The sequence below is a fragment of the Tursiops truncatus genome, chromosome 5 (assembly GCF_011762595.2).
Source record: "Tursiops truncatus isolate mTurTru1 chromosome 5, mTurTru1.mat.Y, whole genome shotgun sequence".
NCBI lineage: Eukaryota > Metazoa > Chordata > Mammalia > Artiodactyla > Delphinidae > Tursiops > Tursiops truncatus.
In genome coordinates this window covers 114210197-114229116 of record NC_047038.1, presented here as the reverse complement: position 1 = coordinate 114229116, position 18920 = coordinate 114210197, and the positions used below count along the sequence as shown (strand labels likewise).

At 37.6% G+C, this 18920-nt stretch overlaps 1 protein-coding gene across 3 annotated transcripts in view; it reads right to left on the bottom strand.

Moving 5' to 3' along the window:
- Nucleotides 1-201: 201 nt before the first annotated feature.
- The window catches only part of GYPA (glycophorin A (MNS blood group)), a 28281-nt gene continuing 9562 nt past the window's right edge, over nucleotides 202-18920 (bottom strand). Inside the window, exons 1-6 of one of the 3 annotated variants that reach the window (XM_019926765.3) lie at nucleotides 17903-18032; nucleotides 11039-11134; nucleotides 9013-9051; nucleotides 7151-7236; nucleotides 5611-5668; nucleotides 202-1527 (exon numbers count right to left, since the gene is read on the bottom strand). In XM_019926765.3, coding sequence (XP_019782324.1) covers nucleotides 1523-1527; nucleotides 5611-5668; nucleotides 7151-7236; nucleotides 9013-9051; nucleotides 11039-11134; nucleotides 17903-17966 — 348 coding nt within the window. In that variant the 5' untranslated portion in view covers nucleotides 17967-18032 and the 3' untranslated portion in view covers nucleotides 202-1522. Of the gene's footprint in view, nucleotides 1528-5610; nucleotides 5669-7150; nucleotides 7237-9012; nucleotides 9052-11038; nucleotides 11135-17902; nucleotides 18033-18920 lie in introns of those variants that run through there. The other 2 variants (XM_019926763.3, XM_019926766.3) reach the window with 2 other exon arrangements.

Below are 18920 nucleotides of genomic sequence, written 5' to 3'. Positions count from 1 at the left end.
CACAGTCACTCTGATCGCTTATTGCCTTTGAGTCGTAAATTACTTTAGAGACAAGGTTAGTCTCATGTTCTCTCTTGGTTCAACATTTTTTTTTTTTTTTAAAATACATTTAAAGTTGGCTTGATGCTTGGGTCATTCTTTTGATTAATTTAACCCAATAATACTGTTAAAACTACTTTTAAATACATATACCAACAGAAATATGTTGTTCTTATTCTTTATTTTTATATAATCAATTTAGTACAAGAATACTCTCTGAACATACAAGTAGGTTAAGATTTAGATTTTTTTTAACTTATTAAAAAGTAAATCTACATTCCCAGGCTCAAATATGTACATAATATTATTTACTTAATTATTACACAACAATGAAAAGCTATATGGATTTTTGTTCATTTGGAAATAGGACATCACAAGAAGGTACTTTGTTTTTACATTGCTTGTCAAGTTTTACTGTAAATGAGTGATAACTGTATAGTCACAAAGCCTTAGTCTCTTGTATCCAGAAATTTCTTTTAGATTATTTAAACCAGTTTCCAAAACTTTACTAATAAGAAAAACCAGGACTGGACAGATTAAAGAATTTAATTGACAATACAGAGTACCCTTTTAATATATTTACCTGCATGTTAAATTTGCACATTTTGTTGCATTTACAGAGTTATTAGGAAGAAAAAGTCATTAATTCTTTCTCAGGATACTCTGCCCACTGACACAGCTAACTCTCCCAGTCGAACACAATGCATCAGTCAGTGCCCTGAACGAGTTAATGCTCTAGACTATCAGACAGTTATTTTAAATGAGCCATTTACACATGTGTAACACCTCACTTTTTTAATGGGAAAAATCTTTTGTGTTGATTTATGCATTATAGGATGAAAGTAGGTGTCATTTTATACATCTATATCTATGTCCATATCTTTATGTGTATGTACATATGTGTATGTATGTATATGTGTATGTATGTATGTATGATGCAAGGCATTTCCAAGCACAAGCTTTATTAGTGTGACTAAAACATCATCATCATTAGTGTAATACATACCCTGCCTGTTCAGCAATGAAGGAAATAATAGCATTTCACTGTCCTCTTAATTTATTCAAAACAATGAAAATAGACTTGGAAGTTTAGAATGAGAAGAGAACTTAGATTTTATCTAGATGTTACAAGCCTTTCATTTGATAGCACAATCATTAAAATACAAAAGAATAGAATGTCAGTCTTAAAGAATTGTGGACGAAGCCAACTAAAGTTTTGGATAAGAATTCCAAGTTACTTAATTACAAAAATTATGCTAACACACAAAAACAAGCATGAAAGAAAATATTTGTCACTGGACTCATTACAATGAGATTTTCATCCTGAAATTGTACAACTTTGGAAGGTATACAATTTATTGGGTTTTTTTTACATGCTCATTTTTCACTTGACCAAAATTTACATGTTTATTTTTCACTTGACTGAAGTCTCGTCTTTGAGTTCTTCCAAAACTTGGCTTGGTGAACAGATTCTCATCGGTTACTATACTGTAGAAGGATTATAGAGAAAAACAAAACAAAACAGTAGTATAAAACATAGTTATATTTAAATACAACAGGAAATTAATGCATAAAAAAATTTCAGGATTCTATATTCTATCAGAGTTGTCCTGGAATACAATTGTTAAGGAATGAAAGGAATTTCTTTTCATATTAGCTCTATTAGAGTTATGTGTAATGAAAAAAAATTTCTTAGGAAATCTATTGTAAAAACCTGAGGTAAGGAACAAACATAATCACTCTGTTTCTAGTTTCTGCAGAGATGAGCAACTAAGAGAGAACTTGTGTAGGGGTAGAATATAGTGGGAAGGCCGTAAATGATAAGTGAGTTGAATTACAGATGTGTGTTTGAATTTAAGACAAGTAGTCTGTAATCTCTTTTAGGAATAATTTTTTTTTTCTTAGACATAAGCAAGGGCAGGTCTGTACAGAAACTCACTGCTAGATTCCTCTCTGATTCTAGCATGTGAAAGAAGGGCTGATCTCCTGCACCGAATCTGACGTTCCAACTTTCTTGGCTGGTAGGTTGGATTTATGTTACTTCCGCAGACTGTGCGAAAGGGATGGGATGAACTTTTGCTGTTATGGAAGCAGAGCATTCTTCACAGTTTCCTTCTATTGGGGAATTATAGGAACTGTGCAGCTCAAAATTCTCCCATAAAAAATGGGCTGGCAGGGGTCACATGTGGCCGCCACTGTGGGCAGCTAACTCAGATTCACTTATTCTCATTTCCCACCAACCATTAATCGTGTGCAAGTTCAAGGAGGTTAAAGCAATTCATTCTTTATACCCTACCATTTCTAGTTCTCATTGAGATGGTACGATCACTGTAATCTCTTATTGCCTTTGACTTGTAAGTTACTTTAGAGGAGTATTCTACAAAAGTAGGGCTAAAACAGTTTTTTGGAATCTTATGTGTTTCCCAAAATTTCCTGTGAGGTGTGGGGATTAGATTTTATAACCTATTGTGTTAGAGCAGACAGATAGCTAGATAAGAGAAGAGAAAGGGAAGCACAGGCCAAACGGCAGGAAACCATACAGCTTGTAAACAAGGGGGTCTTTGGGCAGACAAAAAAACCCAGGACTGACAGGAAACCACACATTTTGGGGTAACAAGTGTCCAGGAGGCAGACAAAGAAAGGTGGGAAAAGTCAGGAATCTCCAGTGTCCAAATGTAACCTTTTGCTCATTATGCCCTCATTATAATAAAATTAGCCTTGCAGATAAAATGTTGCCATCATGCACCGATGCTGTGACACTTTTGATCAAGGCTAAATAAGGACAAAAATCTCTCCTCTCCTTGGAAGGGTGGAGCTGGGATGAAAATCAGGGAATACAACCCCAAACTTTTCCCTCCCCAGTGAATATTCTGCCTATTCATTTTTGTACCCCATATAACCGGATTGCTAAAGGAATTCAGGGCAGCTACTCACCTGAGTCTGCCCGCTCTCCCCTTGATAGCACACTATCGCTTAATAAATCCTCACTTTATTTTCTTGACCTCCGTGTCTCGTATCTGAATTCTTTCTGCGATGAGACAAGAACCTACTCTCCAGTAACAATTTCATTAACTTACTAAGACACATTTAATAACTTCATTTGCATAAATATGGGGAAATGAATTGAGCCTAAAATCTGATTCATCTGACTTCCCATTGCCTTTACAAATATTTGAGAAATGAATGGCGAACTGAGGCATTAATCTTGCTAATGTGGAAATGCACCCAATTCCTTGACTACACCATATCCTGTCTTCTTTTATGCTTTTGCTCAAGCTCCCCTTTTGCTTAGAACTGACTTTCCCCAGAAATGTTTCTCTGTCCCCTAAGACTGCCCTCTGGTGATTTCATTTCCAGAAGCTTTTGCTACCTGCCCCGGTCTTTTTTAGATGCTAACGCCTCTGCTACCTTAAAACTTGTTCCCTACAATGACCACAGTCTGTTTCCCCAACTAGATTCTCAGCTTCTAGAGGACAGAGATTCCTATTGGTATATCTAATGCGAGTGTGGTGCCCAGGCCACAGTAAGCATGTGGTAAATACTAACAAGGATATATTAATGCACTTTGATGGATTAAATTGTCCCAAACTTTTGTGGGCTATTCCACAGAGAGGCTCAAGATTGTATGGAAAAAAAAAAGAAAAAAAAAAAGCAGACAAAACACTAAACACTAAATTTGTCATCAAAATAAATCAGTAGTTAAAAGCATATAGAAATTTAGGTAACAACAACAACAAAAAGGTTTTGACTGGCAAATTCTCCATTTTAAAAGCAGCTTCAAAACATTTTTTTTTAAACAATGCATAATGTAGATAAAATAAATACTTAACGCATATTTGTTCTAGCTGCAAGTCCTATAAGGAAGTAACCTTAGTAAATGAAGTGAACCTGTTACATGACTCAAAACTTTTGTTGTTTTAAGTATATGCAGATTGGGTTTTATTAATCCTGTTAGCTGAGAAGTACAGGTAGGCCATTCAGCCTACGGAGCATGAATTTCCTAGGACTAAACAATTATGTAATGATCATCGTTAAGCTTTAAGAACCTATAAGATAATGTGATGAGGCTAGTTCTAAATACAGGTTGTGTGGTTGGGGGTAGAAGTTTAAAACTCTCTATTTTTTGTGACCCCAAAGTCCTAGCAAGTCCTTTGAAGATAGGTGTTATGTATAGGGTTAAAACTGGAATCTAGAAATTTATAGCCCTTGTTAATTATGGGAAAAACTTCAATCGATTTTGTAGAAGGCAGAATCAGTTCCCTTTTGCTTGAGCATTTAAAGCCCATTCCAGGGCTTCCCTGGTGGCGCAGTGGTTGAGAGTCTGCCTGCCGATGCAGGGGACACAGGTTCGTGCCCCGGTCTGGGAAGATCCCACATGCCGCGGAGCGGCTGGGCCCGTGAGCCATAGCCGCTGAGCCGGCGCATCCGGAGCCTGTGCTCCGCAACGGGAGAGGCCACAACAGTAAGAGGCCCGCCTACCGCAAAAAAAAAAAAAAAAAAAAAAAAAAAAAGCCCATTCCACAGAGACTTGTTCTTGGTGGACATATCCCTAAATAGATGTCACTTGCATTTATGTCTGAGGCAAATTTTAATAGAACTATATACTCAATTAGTGAGATTATACAACAGGCCATATTTAATAAAATTGACTGGGTATTTAAACACATAGTAGAGGCAGCAACTACTACACAGCTCTTATGAATTGCTCTCATGCTGGTATGGATGCTCCAGCATTGTTAGAGTTTACTTTTTTTTCTTTTCTGCAAGAGAGTACTAATATCTGGATGTTTTTAAATGTAAAAATCTCACACTTTTTAAGGTTGGCATGAGTGCTCTTTTTGGAAAGAGTATTGGGTGAGTCGATACTATTCTGGGTGAGCAAGATACACCCGCTATTTTCCCTGTGTTCGTGTCCCCCTTTGCGCCTGGGAGTGGAAATGAGAACAGAGCCAAGTGACTGGCCATTTGTGCAAAAGTCATTTGGAAATGAAGCCTGCACTATTTATAATATAAACAGGCCATAGGTAGTTACTATGGCCAAGCACTGTTCTAGGTGCTTTACTTGTGCTGGTTCATTTAATCCTCATGAAACTCTGTGAGATGAAGGCCATCATCATGTCCATGTTAAATTATCTCCACATTCACTATCATCATCTCCACATGAATAGCTGGCTCAGCTGATAGCTATTACACAGCTGATAAGTGTTGGAGTATGTATTCAAATCCAGGTCTGGCTCCAGATACGGGACTATTAAACTATACCCACTGGAGGGTCTCCTATACACAACTTTGCAGTTTGGAAAATAAGAAGTACACAAATAACTTGGTTTTTACTTTACTTATCATATTTGTTTTACTTTTTTCTTTTTTAAAGATACATTATGCCTAAGGGAGAATTGCATTATGCTGCAGATAAACATTCACAAAAAAAATTCTTACAGAGGAGGCATTGATAAAATAGAATATAAATGAATCCTAATTGGGTGCACCCTTCCTAACTCAGAAAGAAGTAAGTCATTAATTTACTTCCCTTTCAAAAACACAAAAGGCAATAAAAATATTAGCACCAACCTGTTTCTCCTATTTTTACAGAAGTTAAAGGATCGCTTGTTCCAAGAGTTGGATTTCTCTATGAATAAAAACCAGAATAATGTTAATACCACAGTTTTATAAACTTAGACACAATAAAGAAAAATACCTCAGATTAAAAATATGTATGTTTTGGCTAAAGTTTGTTTTCTTTTGATTAAACTTCACTTTGCAGAGTTCTTTTGTGGGAGAAGTCATTATTTTGTAGATATTTACAAACTTTGATTTAAACTTGTATTTCTAAATAGTATTTGTTATTTCTGTAGGTAAATTATTACCCCAAACCTTCACTCTGTCATATTTCCCTGCTGTAATGAAAAGACGAAATGGAAATTTTTAAAAAAGAGATAAGTTCTTTTAGTCATATTAACCATGACCCAATTCTTCTATATCCATATAGAAGATTTTCTCTGAATTTTCTCAACTAAGTATGTCATTGACTTTTTCAGATTTTAGATCATCAACCAAGAGAGAAGACAACTAAATTTAAGTTCGCCATCTATGCCCAAACCCAAGGAGATTACTTTTCCCCCAACATTTAAACTGCAAACGAGGGGTCATCTCCCATTCAAGTCGTTACAAAATCTTTCATATTAGAGTAGATACTCTCAATTACGTTGCTTTTATTAAGAAAGTATTATTTAGAGAAGATACGTTGACATGGAGTCATGCTAATCAATCATAGATTTGTATGATTATCAAAATCACCTAATAAAAATAGTTAAAAAAGAAAAGGGCAAAGGAACTTTATGTAGATTTACTGTCAAACTTGTTATAGCCCTGCCATTGCAATATTGCTATCTATCTAAACAAGCCTTTTTAAAAGAATATATAGTGTTTATAGTATGGAGATCACAAAGAGAGGTAAAAAATAGTGTGAATAAGAACTCAATTGTACCACTCTTTTGTGACTAGGGACTTAATGATCTATGATTATAGTTCCAATTACTAGCATTATAATCACACACACCAATGTGTGTCCGAACTGTCTTATAAAGAAAGTTACAGTAAAGGTTGTGTGCGTTGGACTCTGTCATACAGACTCAAAATTAATTTTAGGGGTGAAAAAAAATCACTCATGCTGGAAGAGTCATAGGTGGAGTTTGAAAAATCTGTCTCAGGAAATATGAGAATTTAAAAAAGCAAACGTTTTAAACATGCATAAATATATCATGTTATTTTAAATATTTTTCATACACAAATTAAACTAGATACTATAATTAGAAATTTGACTATTTCATCCATATCCATCAAAATATATTAAATCAAGTTAGACAAAAAGTTTGGAGGATCTTTCATTGGAAAATGGGGATAGATTTATATTGGGGGTTTCTTTATAGGGCAAGTGCAAAAAAAAAAAAAATTCTGTTAGAGTAATGCAGTGACTTCTATGTGTCCAGTTGAAAAAGATGAGTTTTACGCAGTTTTGTTTCTCTTTGAGTTTAGTTGAACGCAGAGGACTAAACCCTCCTAGAGCTATTTACACCATCATTTACAGCAAAATTAAAAACTGAGTCCTCACCTTTATCAGCAGGCCAATAAGCTGAGCACTTATGAGGATAATTCCAATGATAACAGCCATCACAGAATAAATAATGACTGTTATTACTGTGAGAGAAAAATAAAGCAGCAAATTACAAAAGTGTGAAGTAAATGACGTAGCAATTGAAAAGTAAAGCAGGTAAAATCAGGGTAATATCACTTTGTCTTTTTTATAGAAAGTACATTAATAAACTTTTATGTATATTTTAGTTTTTCAAAAATTAGGTTTTTCACAGTAACCACGTGGGAAACTGGGACTTTAAGTGGTAAAATCTTTTGTCCAAGGTCACACAACTAACGACAGTACCAAGACTCAGGGGTTTCAACTCCAAGTCCGGTGGAGTTTATAGGACCCCAGAGGTTTAATTACGGATAAGAGCTATGTGGACCTTCTACCCAATAAGGGAGAAACCACAGACTCTTTCATAGTTTCAGTGATATGGGAGAAAATAATGTCTTGATGTATAAAAGAGTATTGGACAGATCATAGAATCAAAAATTTGGAAGGAACCTGGTATAATCACGTTATAAAAGGAAAAGAAGTCTAATGAGTTCAAGTTACACTAGGTGAGATAACTAGTTAGAAGTAGACTGGTAACTACTATCCAGCTCACCTATATTCTAAGCCTCTGTTCCCCCATAGTATCCTTATGTGTAGTCTATAATAAAATCACTAAAAATCTTTTTCAAATCTTTTACACGTTGGGAGTGAAACAGAATTTAAGTTAGAGGTACTCTCACATAGTCACGGCATATTTGCAGTGCTTCCAAATGAAGTATATAGAACTGAGGGCAAGGCATACAGGGAAAAGAGCATATTTATTTGGCTAGTTTATATTTAAAAGCCTTATTACTGGTAAAAAAGTAAAAGTGGCTTTTCCTATCACTGGTATTGTCCAGCCTTCTTCTCCACTTAGCTTTAATTTATGGGATAGTGACTCAGTTATACAATCCATTTTTCTGGTGTGAGTATGGACACAGGCCAAGTGGGAAGGGAGGCCTAGAGATGCAGAGTAGTAAATAAGCACATAAATGAACCAGAGCCAAAGCGACAGCAGCACCTAAGTGGGGAAGCGACAGTCCCCAGTTAGAGAGGATTGGGAAGATAGCTCCAAATTGGTAGCACAGGGCCCAGAACAAATCCGGATGGAGACACGAATGGTCTGTATTTATTCTGGATTGGTGCCAATTAAGTAGGTGATTTTTAAGCCCCTTGCTTTCTTTATAGTAGGGAGGGGAGAAGTTCCAGTGTTTTGTAAGCTCTAGACTTTTCTCAAGTACCCATAGTTACTTAGAAAGCTAAAAAAATACCTAACTTAAAAGAAAAATGATGATCAAATTATGTATTGCTGTTTCCAAAATGTTTAAGGAAATTATAGATGCCTATTTTAATTTTGAAAAGAGCATATTTTGTTTGCCTTTATAATTTTGTGTGACTAAAGTCAATAACATATACTCTCTTGGTTTTTAAAATAAACTAGTGGTTACCAGTGGGGAGAGGGAAGGAGGACAGTCAATATTGGGGTAGGAGAGTAAGAGGTACAAACTATCATGTATAAAATAAGCTACCAGGATATACTGTACAGCACAGGGAATATAGCCAATATTTTACAATAACTATAAATGGAGTATGACTTTTAAAAATTGTGAATCACTATATAGTACACCTGTAACTTATATAATATCATACAGCAATTATACTTCAATTAAAAAAACAGCAAAAAAAGAAAGAAAATAAACATAGAAAATAAAATTGACATTTCTATTTTCATAGGCATTTAAAACTAGCAAAACAAAATTTTAAATGGAATGATCATCATTCCACGTCAAATATTACCATACCTGGTTGTGAGAAATTGTGTGGATATCTTTGTCTTGCGGCTAAAAGGATAGCGTTTCAAAATAAAGTTAGAAAACATAAGGCATGTTTTAAAAATACCATTTTGGAATCAGACTGTCTAGTGGATTTCTTTTTCTTAACTGTGCTTAGAGAGCTAATGTTCAACTTTCAGCAGTGAGCTAGTAAAATGTATGAGGTAATGTCAGTCTTAACATTAGTAATTCCAACATTTACTTTCAACTACCCAACAAGTTTTCATGAATCAGAAATTAGTAAACCATCTCATGAACTAAAGGGAAGGGTGTGAAAAAGTATTGGAAGAACCATCCGTGGACTTCCACAAGAAGCAGTGCATTTTTAAAAAATGTAAAAACGGTGATCAGAAAGGAGACATATTGAGCCATCATCCTGCATGGACATCAGTCCAACCCCAAAAGAGGCCATGTTGCTATCAATTTTCCAGATTTATGCCACAGCCACCATGAGGATCCAAACCCTTACTGTGTCTCAGCTAAGTTTTTGCCAGCAGTCCCACTGGATTCCCTTTCTGTAGAAGTTTCTAATACGGTTGCTTTAAGGCTCCGCTGGAGTTAACCTCCCCCTTATCAGTCCACAGCTAATATTTCTTTTTCTGCTGTCTCCAAATGCCATTTCATGTCAAGAAGCTGCCTTACTACTGTAGCCACACAATTTTCTTGAATTTAAATATTATGAATAACATATCACACTATGTTGTATGACATACAAATCAAGGACTTGGTTATATTTGGTCATTCTTTAGCACTTATGCATAAAGGTTAACTGGGCTTGTCTTCTCTATCTTTGTGGCAGTTGATAGTGGTGGCTGGTGTATGAGCTCTGGAATAAAACAGATAGGGTTTCAGTCATCTGTATGCCTCTTACTCATTGTGTGGCCTTGCTGAGTTACTTAGTTTCTCTGTGTTTCAGTATTCTCTTGGCAAATGAAGATTATAATACCCATCTCTTTGAGTTCCTATGAGGATAAGACCAGCTAATGCATGAAAACACTTAGTACAATGCCCCACCCACCATGCCATTCTTTATTCATAGGATTCAAGGCATGTAGCACCGTGTGTGTCTGGAGTTGACCCATCAATGCTTTCTGGTTTGACACTAACATGTTGGCTTCACACTGCAATCACTTTGAAAATTAGATTGTTTAACTGGACCCAGAAACCTAATAATTAGTTCCAAGCACTCAGCCTAATTTTCCTCTCTTGCTCTCTGTCCTTCTGAAAATCCATTGCTTCCATTTATCTCAGTGTATTTTTTCAATGATTCTATTAGCTGATGATCCGGTAGCCACGCTAAGTCTTCTTTGAGGCTTTATTTTAAATCCAGAGGACCCTTCCTAAACCCCACCTACAAAAGACCCTCTCCCCTTCTACTTTCAACCTGCTCTTGTAAAGTCATCTTCTTCTCCCTAGAAAAATAACCAGAGGGAGAGTGAATGCCACCTGACCGTTCTTATCTCAGCACCCAGATGGCTTATATTTTACTGGGCGCTTATGATGTGCCAGGCTCTGAGCCAAGCAATTTTACACACATTTTCTTATTTAATCCTTAGAGAACACTGTGAGATAAGTATAATGAGTCCCATTTTAAAATTAAGAGGACAGAGGCCCTTTGGGGAACTCAGGGTTCAACTCACTCAGGGTCAGCACCTGGGACAGGGCCAAGCCCTTCGCTGAGTCCAGCTGGGTTTAACCACAAGCCCCCCCCCCACCACCACCACCACTGCACTACTGGATCCCTTTTATCTGGCCCACTATTTCATGGTCACATTCGTTGTTTATGTGTTTTGCTAGATTGTTTTAATTGTTTTAACCCACAGTATTTTTTCAGTGTGGCAGTCCAGAAGTGAGAATTCCTCTGTGGGAGGGACTGTGTCTACTTTGCTTCCATTTCTCAGTCTTTGTCACAGTTTCCCCACAGTGGTAGGTCCCATTAAATAGAGTTGCACCATAACAGTGACTCCAGAGCAACTGCTTTAAAATATGAACAAACCTTCTTCCTTTTCTGTAGTAGGTACAGGCGTACTAGGAGGGGTTTTCTTTGGACCACTAGGAGTGGTTGATATTGAGCCGTTGGTGGAAAGCGAAGCTGTACAAGAGAGAAATTGAGAAAGGAATCAAGAATGAGGCGATGAGTGGACCAGAGAGCGTGTCACAAAAGACAAATTTATCCCACATCTCTCCCAGTGGCAGCTCCAGAATTTGTACATCACAGGGCCTTACAGAGGAGGAAAGTGAGCCTTGATTTCCTCATCTGTAAAATGATAATACCTGCCTCAAAATGACATTGTGAGGACTAAGTTAGTTAAATATATATATGTGTGTGTATTCACACACTCATCAGTTAGTACAGTACTTGGCATGTAATGGACGTTACATTCAGCTTGGCTATTATTATTGATCTTATAAGGGGGGCGGCTTGAAGCTGCGTCTGCATACCATTTTACATAACTTTGGAAAACTGTCCATGTTAAAGAAAGACAGAGACTCGCAGCAGTTATACAAAGACTGAAGTTCTGCCCCATGCCTCCACCTCCCCAGTACGATCCTATTTCCCCAGTAAAAACTAAAACAAAGACACTATTAAATTTAGTTTTCTTCTAGCTTGATAGAGGATGAGTCAGTTCTAAGGTTCTCCATCCATTCTCTCTTTCAAAAGTAGAATTTCCGAGCTCTAATAGAATTGTAGGAAATGCTGGCTCTGATCTAAGATTACTGGCTAAGGATCCAGATAACCAAGTGATGTAATGAATTCTAGGTCATGGTTATTCTTTACCCCAAACATATATGCACACAAATACAAATACAGAACATGTATTCTCATGTATCGTTTAAGATCTCATTGAATACATAATAAATTGGTTTTTATAATTAAGCAATTGTCCATTTATTTTAAAATAAGTTTTATAAATTTATAAATTCTTTTATGAAGTTTTATAAATTAAAGAAGATTTTTATTGTAAAAGCAATAGATTGAATAAATTAAACTTGGAAAATACAAGAAAGGGCAAAGAAAAATACAAAATTCATCTATCATTCCACCACCCAGAGATAGATACTTTAAACATCTTGGTATATAATCATCTGAACTTTTAGCTATTGCATCTAAATATGGAATAATTGTGTTTAAATATGTAAATAGCATTTAAAACATATATACCATGAACATATACCCTATATTTTGAATACTCTTCTATTACAAGATTTTTAATGACTGCATAGTATTCCATTGTATGAATACTGTAGTTTATTTATGAATCTCTGACTTTGAACATTCGTATTATTTTTACTCTTATGAGAGTTAATACCATTCTGAGACAAACATCAGTGCACTAAACTCTGCAGAGGTATCTCTGCTCATTCTTTTGAGACACTTTAGTGAAGGAACTGGTACCCAAGTATGATGGTATGGGGGTGGAAGGACCCCTGCAGACACTTCTCAGGACAGCATCACCCTAGCTTCTCAGCTAAGTGCTCAAGATTTCCTGGAGAATCCACAAAGAACTGAAAATGCCTTTGGCACTTCTGCTCAGTTTACTGAAAGACAGATTTCCAAGGCCTGCCTCTTTCTACCAGCTGCCAGCTACTCAGTTCACCTTCAAATTGTTCAGGCAAGAACCCACACTGTCTGAAATATTTTCTCCTCTCCTATAAATCCTATTTTCACCTTGTTCCTTGACTTGTCATACTGCTTGATTCATTACTTGTAATGTAAACAGTTGCCACACAAATTAGGCAAATGGTGTGACAAATAACTTGTATCTCTAAGTTATCCTTCAACATTCAGGGATGGTGGTGTAAAAGATAATATAAGAAGAAGAGTGTTTTTTAAATTGTTGTATACTTGATTTTAAATGTTTTAAGTATCCAGCAAAGGAATTCAGTTACACATATATCCATCTATTCTTTTTCAGATTCTTTTCTGTTATAGGTTATTACAAGATATTGAGTATAGCTCCCTGTGCTATACAGTAGGTCCTTGTTGTTCATCTATTTTGTATATAGTAGTGTGTATCTGTTAAGAACAAGTGTTTTTAAACAATAACCAGATGACAGGAATTTTGAGGTTTCATCAAATACCCAGATTAAAATTATGGAAAGAAATATTTTCATTAGGAATCAATGAAAGTATGTAAAAATTATGAAAAAGGATACGTAATGAACAAAAATCATCTATTTCTCTTAGTTAGTGTTACATCTTCTTTACATCTTTCAGTTCAGTGTCATTCATTCACATTTAGGGCACACGTTTATAACCCCTTGTGGATACCAATGAGCTTTTCTGAAACAAGTGTCCTGGGCTCCTAGATCCCAGGGCTGGCACATTTTGAATTCCTCAGCACTAGAACAGGGCTCTGTACATAATAGGTATTCAGTGAAATACTAACAATTGTAAATGTTTGGCCAGTTTCTTTTCTGGTTTAAAAATTTTTCTTCCAGTTTTATTGAGATATAATTGACATACAGCAATGTATTGTTTGGCCAATTTCTTATACAGAAACACATAAGTGAGTTTCCAGATTGCATCTAAAATGAACATAACAATGAATTAAACAAGTCACATGACAAAGTGGCATGCACAGAATGAGTGTAAGGATAGTGGAAACCTGCATCTACAGAAGACCAACAAAATATTTTTGAGATTTCGATCACACACAATTTTACAACTAGAAGAAAAGAAATCCCGAAGTGAAAAAACAAAACCATACCAAATTTAAAGTTTTTAAGTGGTAAATGAGTTAAAAAGTTAAAAGTTTAACTGAAGCCATCTAGGAGTTTTGTTTGTTTGTTTGTTTTTTGCGGTACGTGGGCCTCTCACTGTTGTGGCCTCTCCTGTTGCGGAGCACAGGCTCCGGACGCGCAGGCTCAGTGGCCATGGCTCACGGGCCCAGCCGCTCCGCGCGGCATGTGGGATCTTCCCGGACCGGGGCACGAACCCGCATCCCCTGCATCAGCAGGCAGACTCTCAACCACTGTGCCACCAGGGAAGCCCTAGGAGTTTTGATTGAGTGCAAAGATGGCCCTCCTCCAGGCTTCCTGACTGTCTGAGTCAGGATTTGCAGGGGTTAGTTAGGGAGGTGTGTTCTGTCTATGGGACAGTGCCCCCTCCTGTTTGCGAACACCCTCAAGACCCTGCGTGACCCAGCCCCCCGTCTCCCCAGCCTCATTGCTTGCCACTCCAATTTCCTCTTGTGGTCCAGCCATGCTGTCATCTCTTGGTTCCTCAAATGAGCCGTACTCTTCTCCATGCCCAGACCTTGTGTGCCTATTCTTCCCTTTGCCTGAAATATCCTCTCGTGGCCCTAACTTGCCTAGTTATCTGCTTTTCAGGTCCCAGTTCAAGGCCATTTTCTTTCTTTCTCTTTTTTTTAAACTTTTAATTTTATATTGGAGTATAGTTGATTAACAATGTTGTGGTAGTTTCACGTGTACAGCAAAGTGATTCAGTTATACATATACATATATCTATTCTTTTTCAAACTGTTTTCCCATTTAGGTTGTTGCATAATATTGGGAGATCTTCTCTGATCTCCCCTACTTAGATTTAGACTAAAAACTCCGCAAAGTTCCCAGTGCTTGGCATGGTGTGGTAAAGCTCAATGAAATCTTACGATAGACTGTTAGAATCCAGATGTGTTCCATAGGCCTTGATGGTGTGGATGAAAAAAGTTTCTGCCATATCAGTAAACAAAGGATATTGCAGCATCAAGCTGTCAGCCACTGCAGCTGCCCCAGACTGTGCACCCTGAGGGGATTCAGGATGGAGGAAAGCGGACTACTGGCCCTAGACAGTTAAGGTACAGATCAAAGGAATGATTTCAATGGGCCCTGACTCTTGCATCTTCCCACACATGGAGAAGCACTAAATTTATTAACTTGAGGTGTCTGGTTTTCTTTAATTAACAGTAATCTTTTGATATTCTGACTACTTGGTTTTTACTGTAAAACTCCTACATATCTTGGCTCTTCCCTTACCTCTTCGGAGCAGTCCCTCAGAGCGACCTGAAAGGCTGTCTTCTGGGCTTAAGTCCTCAGAAATTCCACCGAATAAAACATAATTCTCAGCTTTTAGGTTGTGCATTTTTTTCAGCTGACAATGGTTCCTAGGCACCTTGGGTATTTATTCTCTTGTTCGTTTATTTACAAGAGTGTGTAGGCATGTCTCTTTTGTACTAGGAAATACAATGAATTAATAAATAATTCATGGTCTTTCCATCAAGGAAATTCCAGTTTAGTCAAGAGGTAAAAATTTAATCTAAGTGTAATGAAGTATTTTAGGGGATGGTGAAGTGAAGGCACAGGAGACAGTGGTCAGTTCTGTCTGAAAAAGGAGGAGGTGGAAAGACCTCATGGAGGGGTTTTCTGAACCCACCTTGAAGGAAGTCTAGGGTTTCACCCGGCCAACCATGTGGACATTTAGGTACAGAGTCAGCAGGGTCAGCGATGTCCTGGCCCTTGAGACATCCTGGCAGTTTGGAGGAACTACAAGAATCTGTGTGGCTACAGCATATGGTGTGAGAAGCAGTGAAGGCAGTGAAGTTCCATTTGTTGTGGGCCATGGCATGGAATTTCCATGGGCCAAGGCAGTTGGAAAGACGATGAAGGGTTTGAACCAGACTTTCATTTGGGGAGGATCACCGTCCATGGCATGAAGGATGATGTGGGAAAAACAAACAAAAAAACCATGCCCAGAACTCTTTAGAAGAGGATCCCATCTTGTGTTCAATAGTGGTCAAGATATGCAGTCCTTTTGAAAACAGGACACTCCTCCTTACAGAGGGTCCTTATCACTTGTCAGCATTGCCTTTGGTGGAGAAGGCCTCTATAGATTAAGGGCTTAAAGGGACAGAAAATTACAGCAAAAAAAGAATATGAATAATTTTAAACAAAGTGAGAGAAGGGGAAAACAATTTGCTAGGGATAATCAAAGTCTGTAACATTTTTGCTATCAAAATGAGAAAATGCTTAAGGAGAGAGAGATCATTAAAATTAGTTTTGAACTTTAGCAAAACAATTTTAACCCTCTAGGAAAGAGATAGACTTCTTTCTTCTCTACCAGCTACTCCTCAAGGGAAAGGACCATTTGGTGGAAATTTTGTTCTGAAGAAGCAGAGGCTGGAGTCCCAAGCCTCTAAATTGTAGTCAGAACTCAGGAATATCTAACATTGAAGGCAACAAGTTGTTGAGAGGAACAATGTCCTTGAGGCAATTTCCAAAAATTGCACATGCTTTATCCAAGTTCCATTGGTGAGTGTCACGTGCTATAAAAACTGATTGGTGGCCAAATGGATTTGAGGCTGAAATTTTCCATGTATGTTCTTAGAAATACCTGCTTTAATTCTCCAGGTTTAGTTTCTCTGATACAATTTCTTACTAAAGTCACCTAAAACCACCAGCACAGTAAATAAATAAATACTAACTTGCAGTCAGTAAATAAATGACCTAAGAAGAACTTGATAAAAAATGTTTTTTAACATCATTGGCTTAACAATCTAATTTCTGTAGCTGATCTGTGAAATGACCTTTGTCATAGTTATTCTTCCATTTTCTGAAAAAAATAGATAACCTTATAAGTGTTTTGATACGAATACCCATGCTTGGTTAGTGGTATGAAAAGGGCTCAGAGACCTCAAAGTCCAGAGTTCACAATCAGTGTCAGCTTGAAAGAACACGGGCTCTGATCACACAGACAAACTTTTAATTAAATTTTATTCTAACATAAATTCATATGGAACAATTTAAGGAATTTTATCCATCACCTCAAATTAAATAAACCAGCCCCTAATTGGAAAATGTCGCTTAGGAGAAACAAAAGGAAGATCTCTTTATACATCCTCAGATACTTGAGCTCCTTTCACAATTCATGAGAAGGAACCCCAGATCCCACAAAACATATCTCCAACAACCACCAAGAATGTCCTAGTGCTACATCGATAGCAATAGAGCTCACATTTATTTTACTCTCCCAGGTTCCTAAGGCCCTAATTGGCTAATAGGCAAACGGGGATATATTTAGTCATGCGAAGTTGCAAACTTTCTACGAATAAGCAGATTTTAAACAGGGCTTTTTACAACATAGTCTTCAGTTGGGCCAACTAGGTAGAAAGATTCCAAGGAAATGTGTAGCCATTAAGCAACAGACACGGTTTGCCTGAACCTCATAGAGGCTGGATAACAGGAAGGGTTTCTCTCCTGCTTCTTTTTCTCTTGTGCTCTAGGTCCCTCCTTTTCTGTTGCTAAATCAGCTTTCAATCTGTCTGCCTTGTTCGCTGAATAAAGGTCAATTTCAATATTGTCCTAATTAATTCAGAATGTACTTTTACATTTTACCTTACAAAGACTTTTGGATTATTTAATCCAACTTACTTTATAGAAAAGAAATTTGAAAATTAAATGATGAGCTCAGTTTAACACAGCAGGTAAGGAACAAAACAGAGAACAAATTCTGCTGCTTTCCTATAATATTCCCACTTTCCAGATCTCTGCCTGGTTGAGATCTTGTCAGCAAGATTTTTGATGTTTTAGCATATTAGCTGGTGAACATTGGGGTGCATTGTACACACAAAAAAAGGCAACTAAAGTCCTTGAGATTCCCAGACATCCTAAGGGCCAGAATTGTTATAATAATCACGTAGTCTTCATCTTGATGATTTTTTCACACCAATATATTGTACTACTTCCATTATATCTCTTAGCTCTCAGTGTCCTCTTGCTATAGCCACTAAGAAAAACTGTTTTCTGCTCTAGCAATACTGACCTGAGAGTCTTTTCCTTAATCCCTTTACTTCTGTTGCAGGAACACATCCAGACTATACCTGAAAAATTCCCCCTCTCTCCCCAAGAGAAGCATATTTACCTTGTGGTATCATTGAAGACATTCCAGCATCTGGCCACCCAGGAACAGATGGGTCTTGGGCCATCACTGCACATTTCCTTAGCTGCACTGGGCTCTCAAAACTTACTCTGAAGTTCTTGCCCCGTGCCTACTTGCAATGAATCACTGGCTGAAGCTTGAAGGATGGGTGGAGTATTCGGTAGAAATGTGGAGGAGGAGGAATTAAGGTAAAGAAATAACGTGGGCTAAAATATGGAGAAAGAAAGAGTACAAGGTGCATTTCTGTGGAGGCTCGGGGGCAGCTGGCAGGCCAAGGTTGGCAAACCTCTCAGACCTACAAGAGTTTAATGTTCAAGTGGCGAATTAGCGCAAAATGGAATAGAAGGGTAGGTTTAGCAGGGCCTCCATCTCCCAGTTAAAAACATTTTTTTCATTCTCCAAGTAGTGAGATGGCGTTTGCTTTGGTACTTTGCACAAAGTACGTATTAGGGACTGGAACTGAATCACTTCATTTTAGATTTGGGAAGGAAGGAGTGAATGAATGAATATACCACCCAGAATATTAAACATTCCAAATTTGCACGGTGGTGTCATCTCATATTTGCCTGACGTCGGAATTGTTCCAGAACATTCACCCCTTTTGTCTCTTATCCTCACTGCTCTGACCTCACGGTTGGTCATGAAAACCGTGTCTGGGTGTTGCAGGAGGGACATGACAGGGCCCCTGACACTGTTCCCAGTGTGTGGAGGAGGTGGGGTGACTTGGGGGTTAGGGACACAGTTGGGAACGGAGGTCCTGTCTCCCGGCACACTTCTCTGGCTTCCAGCCACTAAACCACACAGCTCTCCCAAACAGCTGACCTTGCTCACATGGAATGTCATCAGAAAGAAGGTAAAATGCAACGTTGGACAAACACCCTACAGTTTTGCTCTCTGCCTAAACTTCCAGCCACCGAGCTCCTGTCAGGATGTGATAAAGTCATTTTACGCAGCTGTTGGTTTTAGTTTGGTTCCCTCCTGACTTGCAGTTGATAGAAGT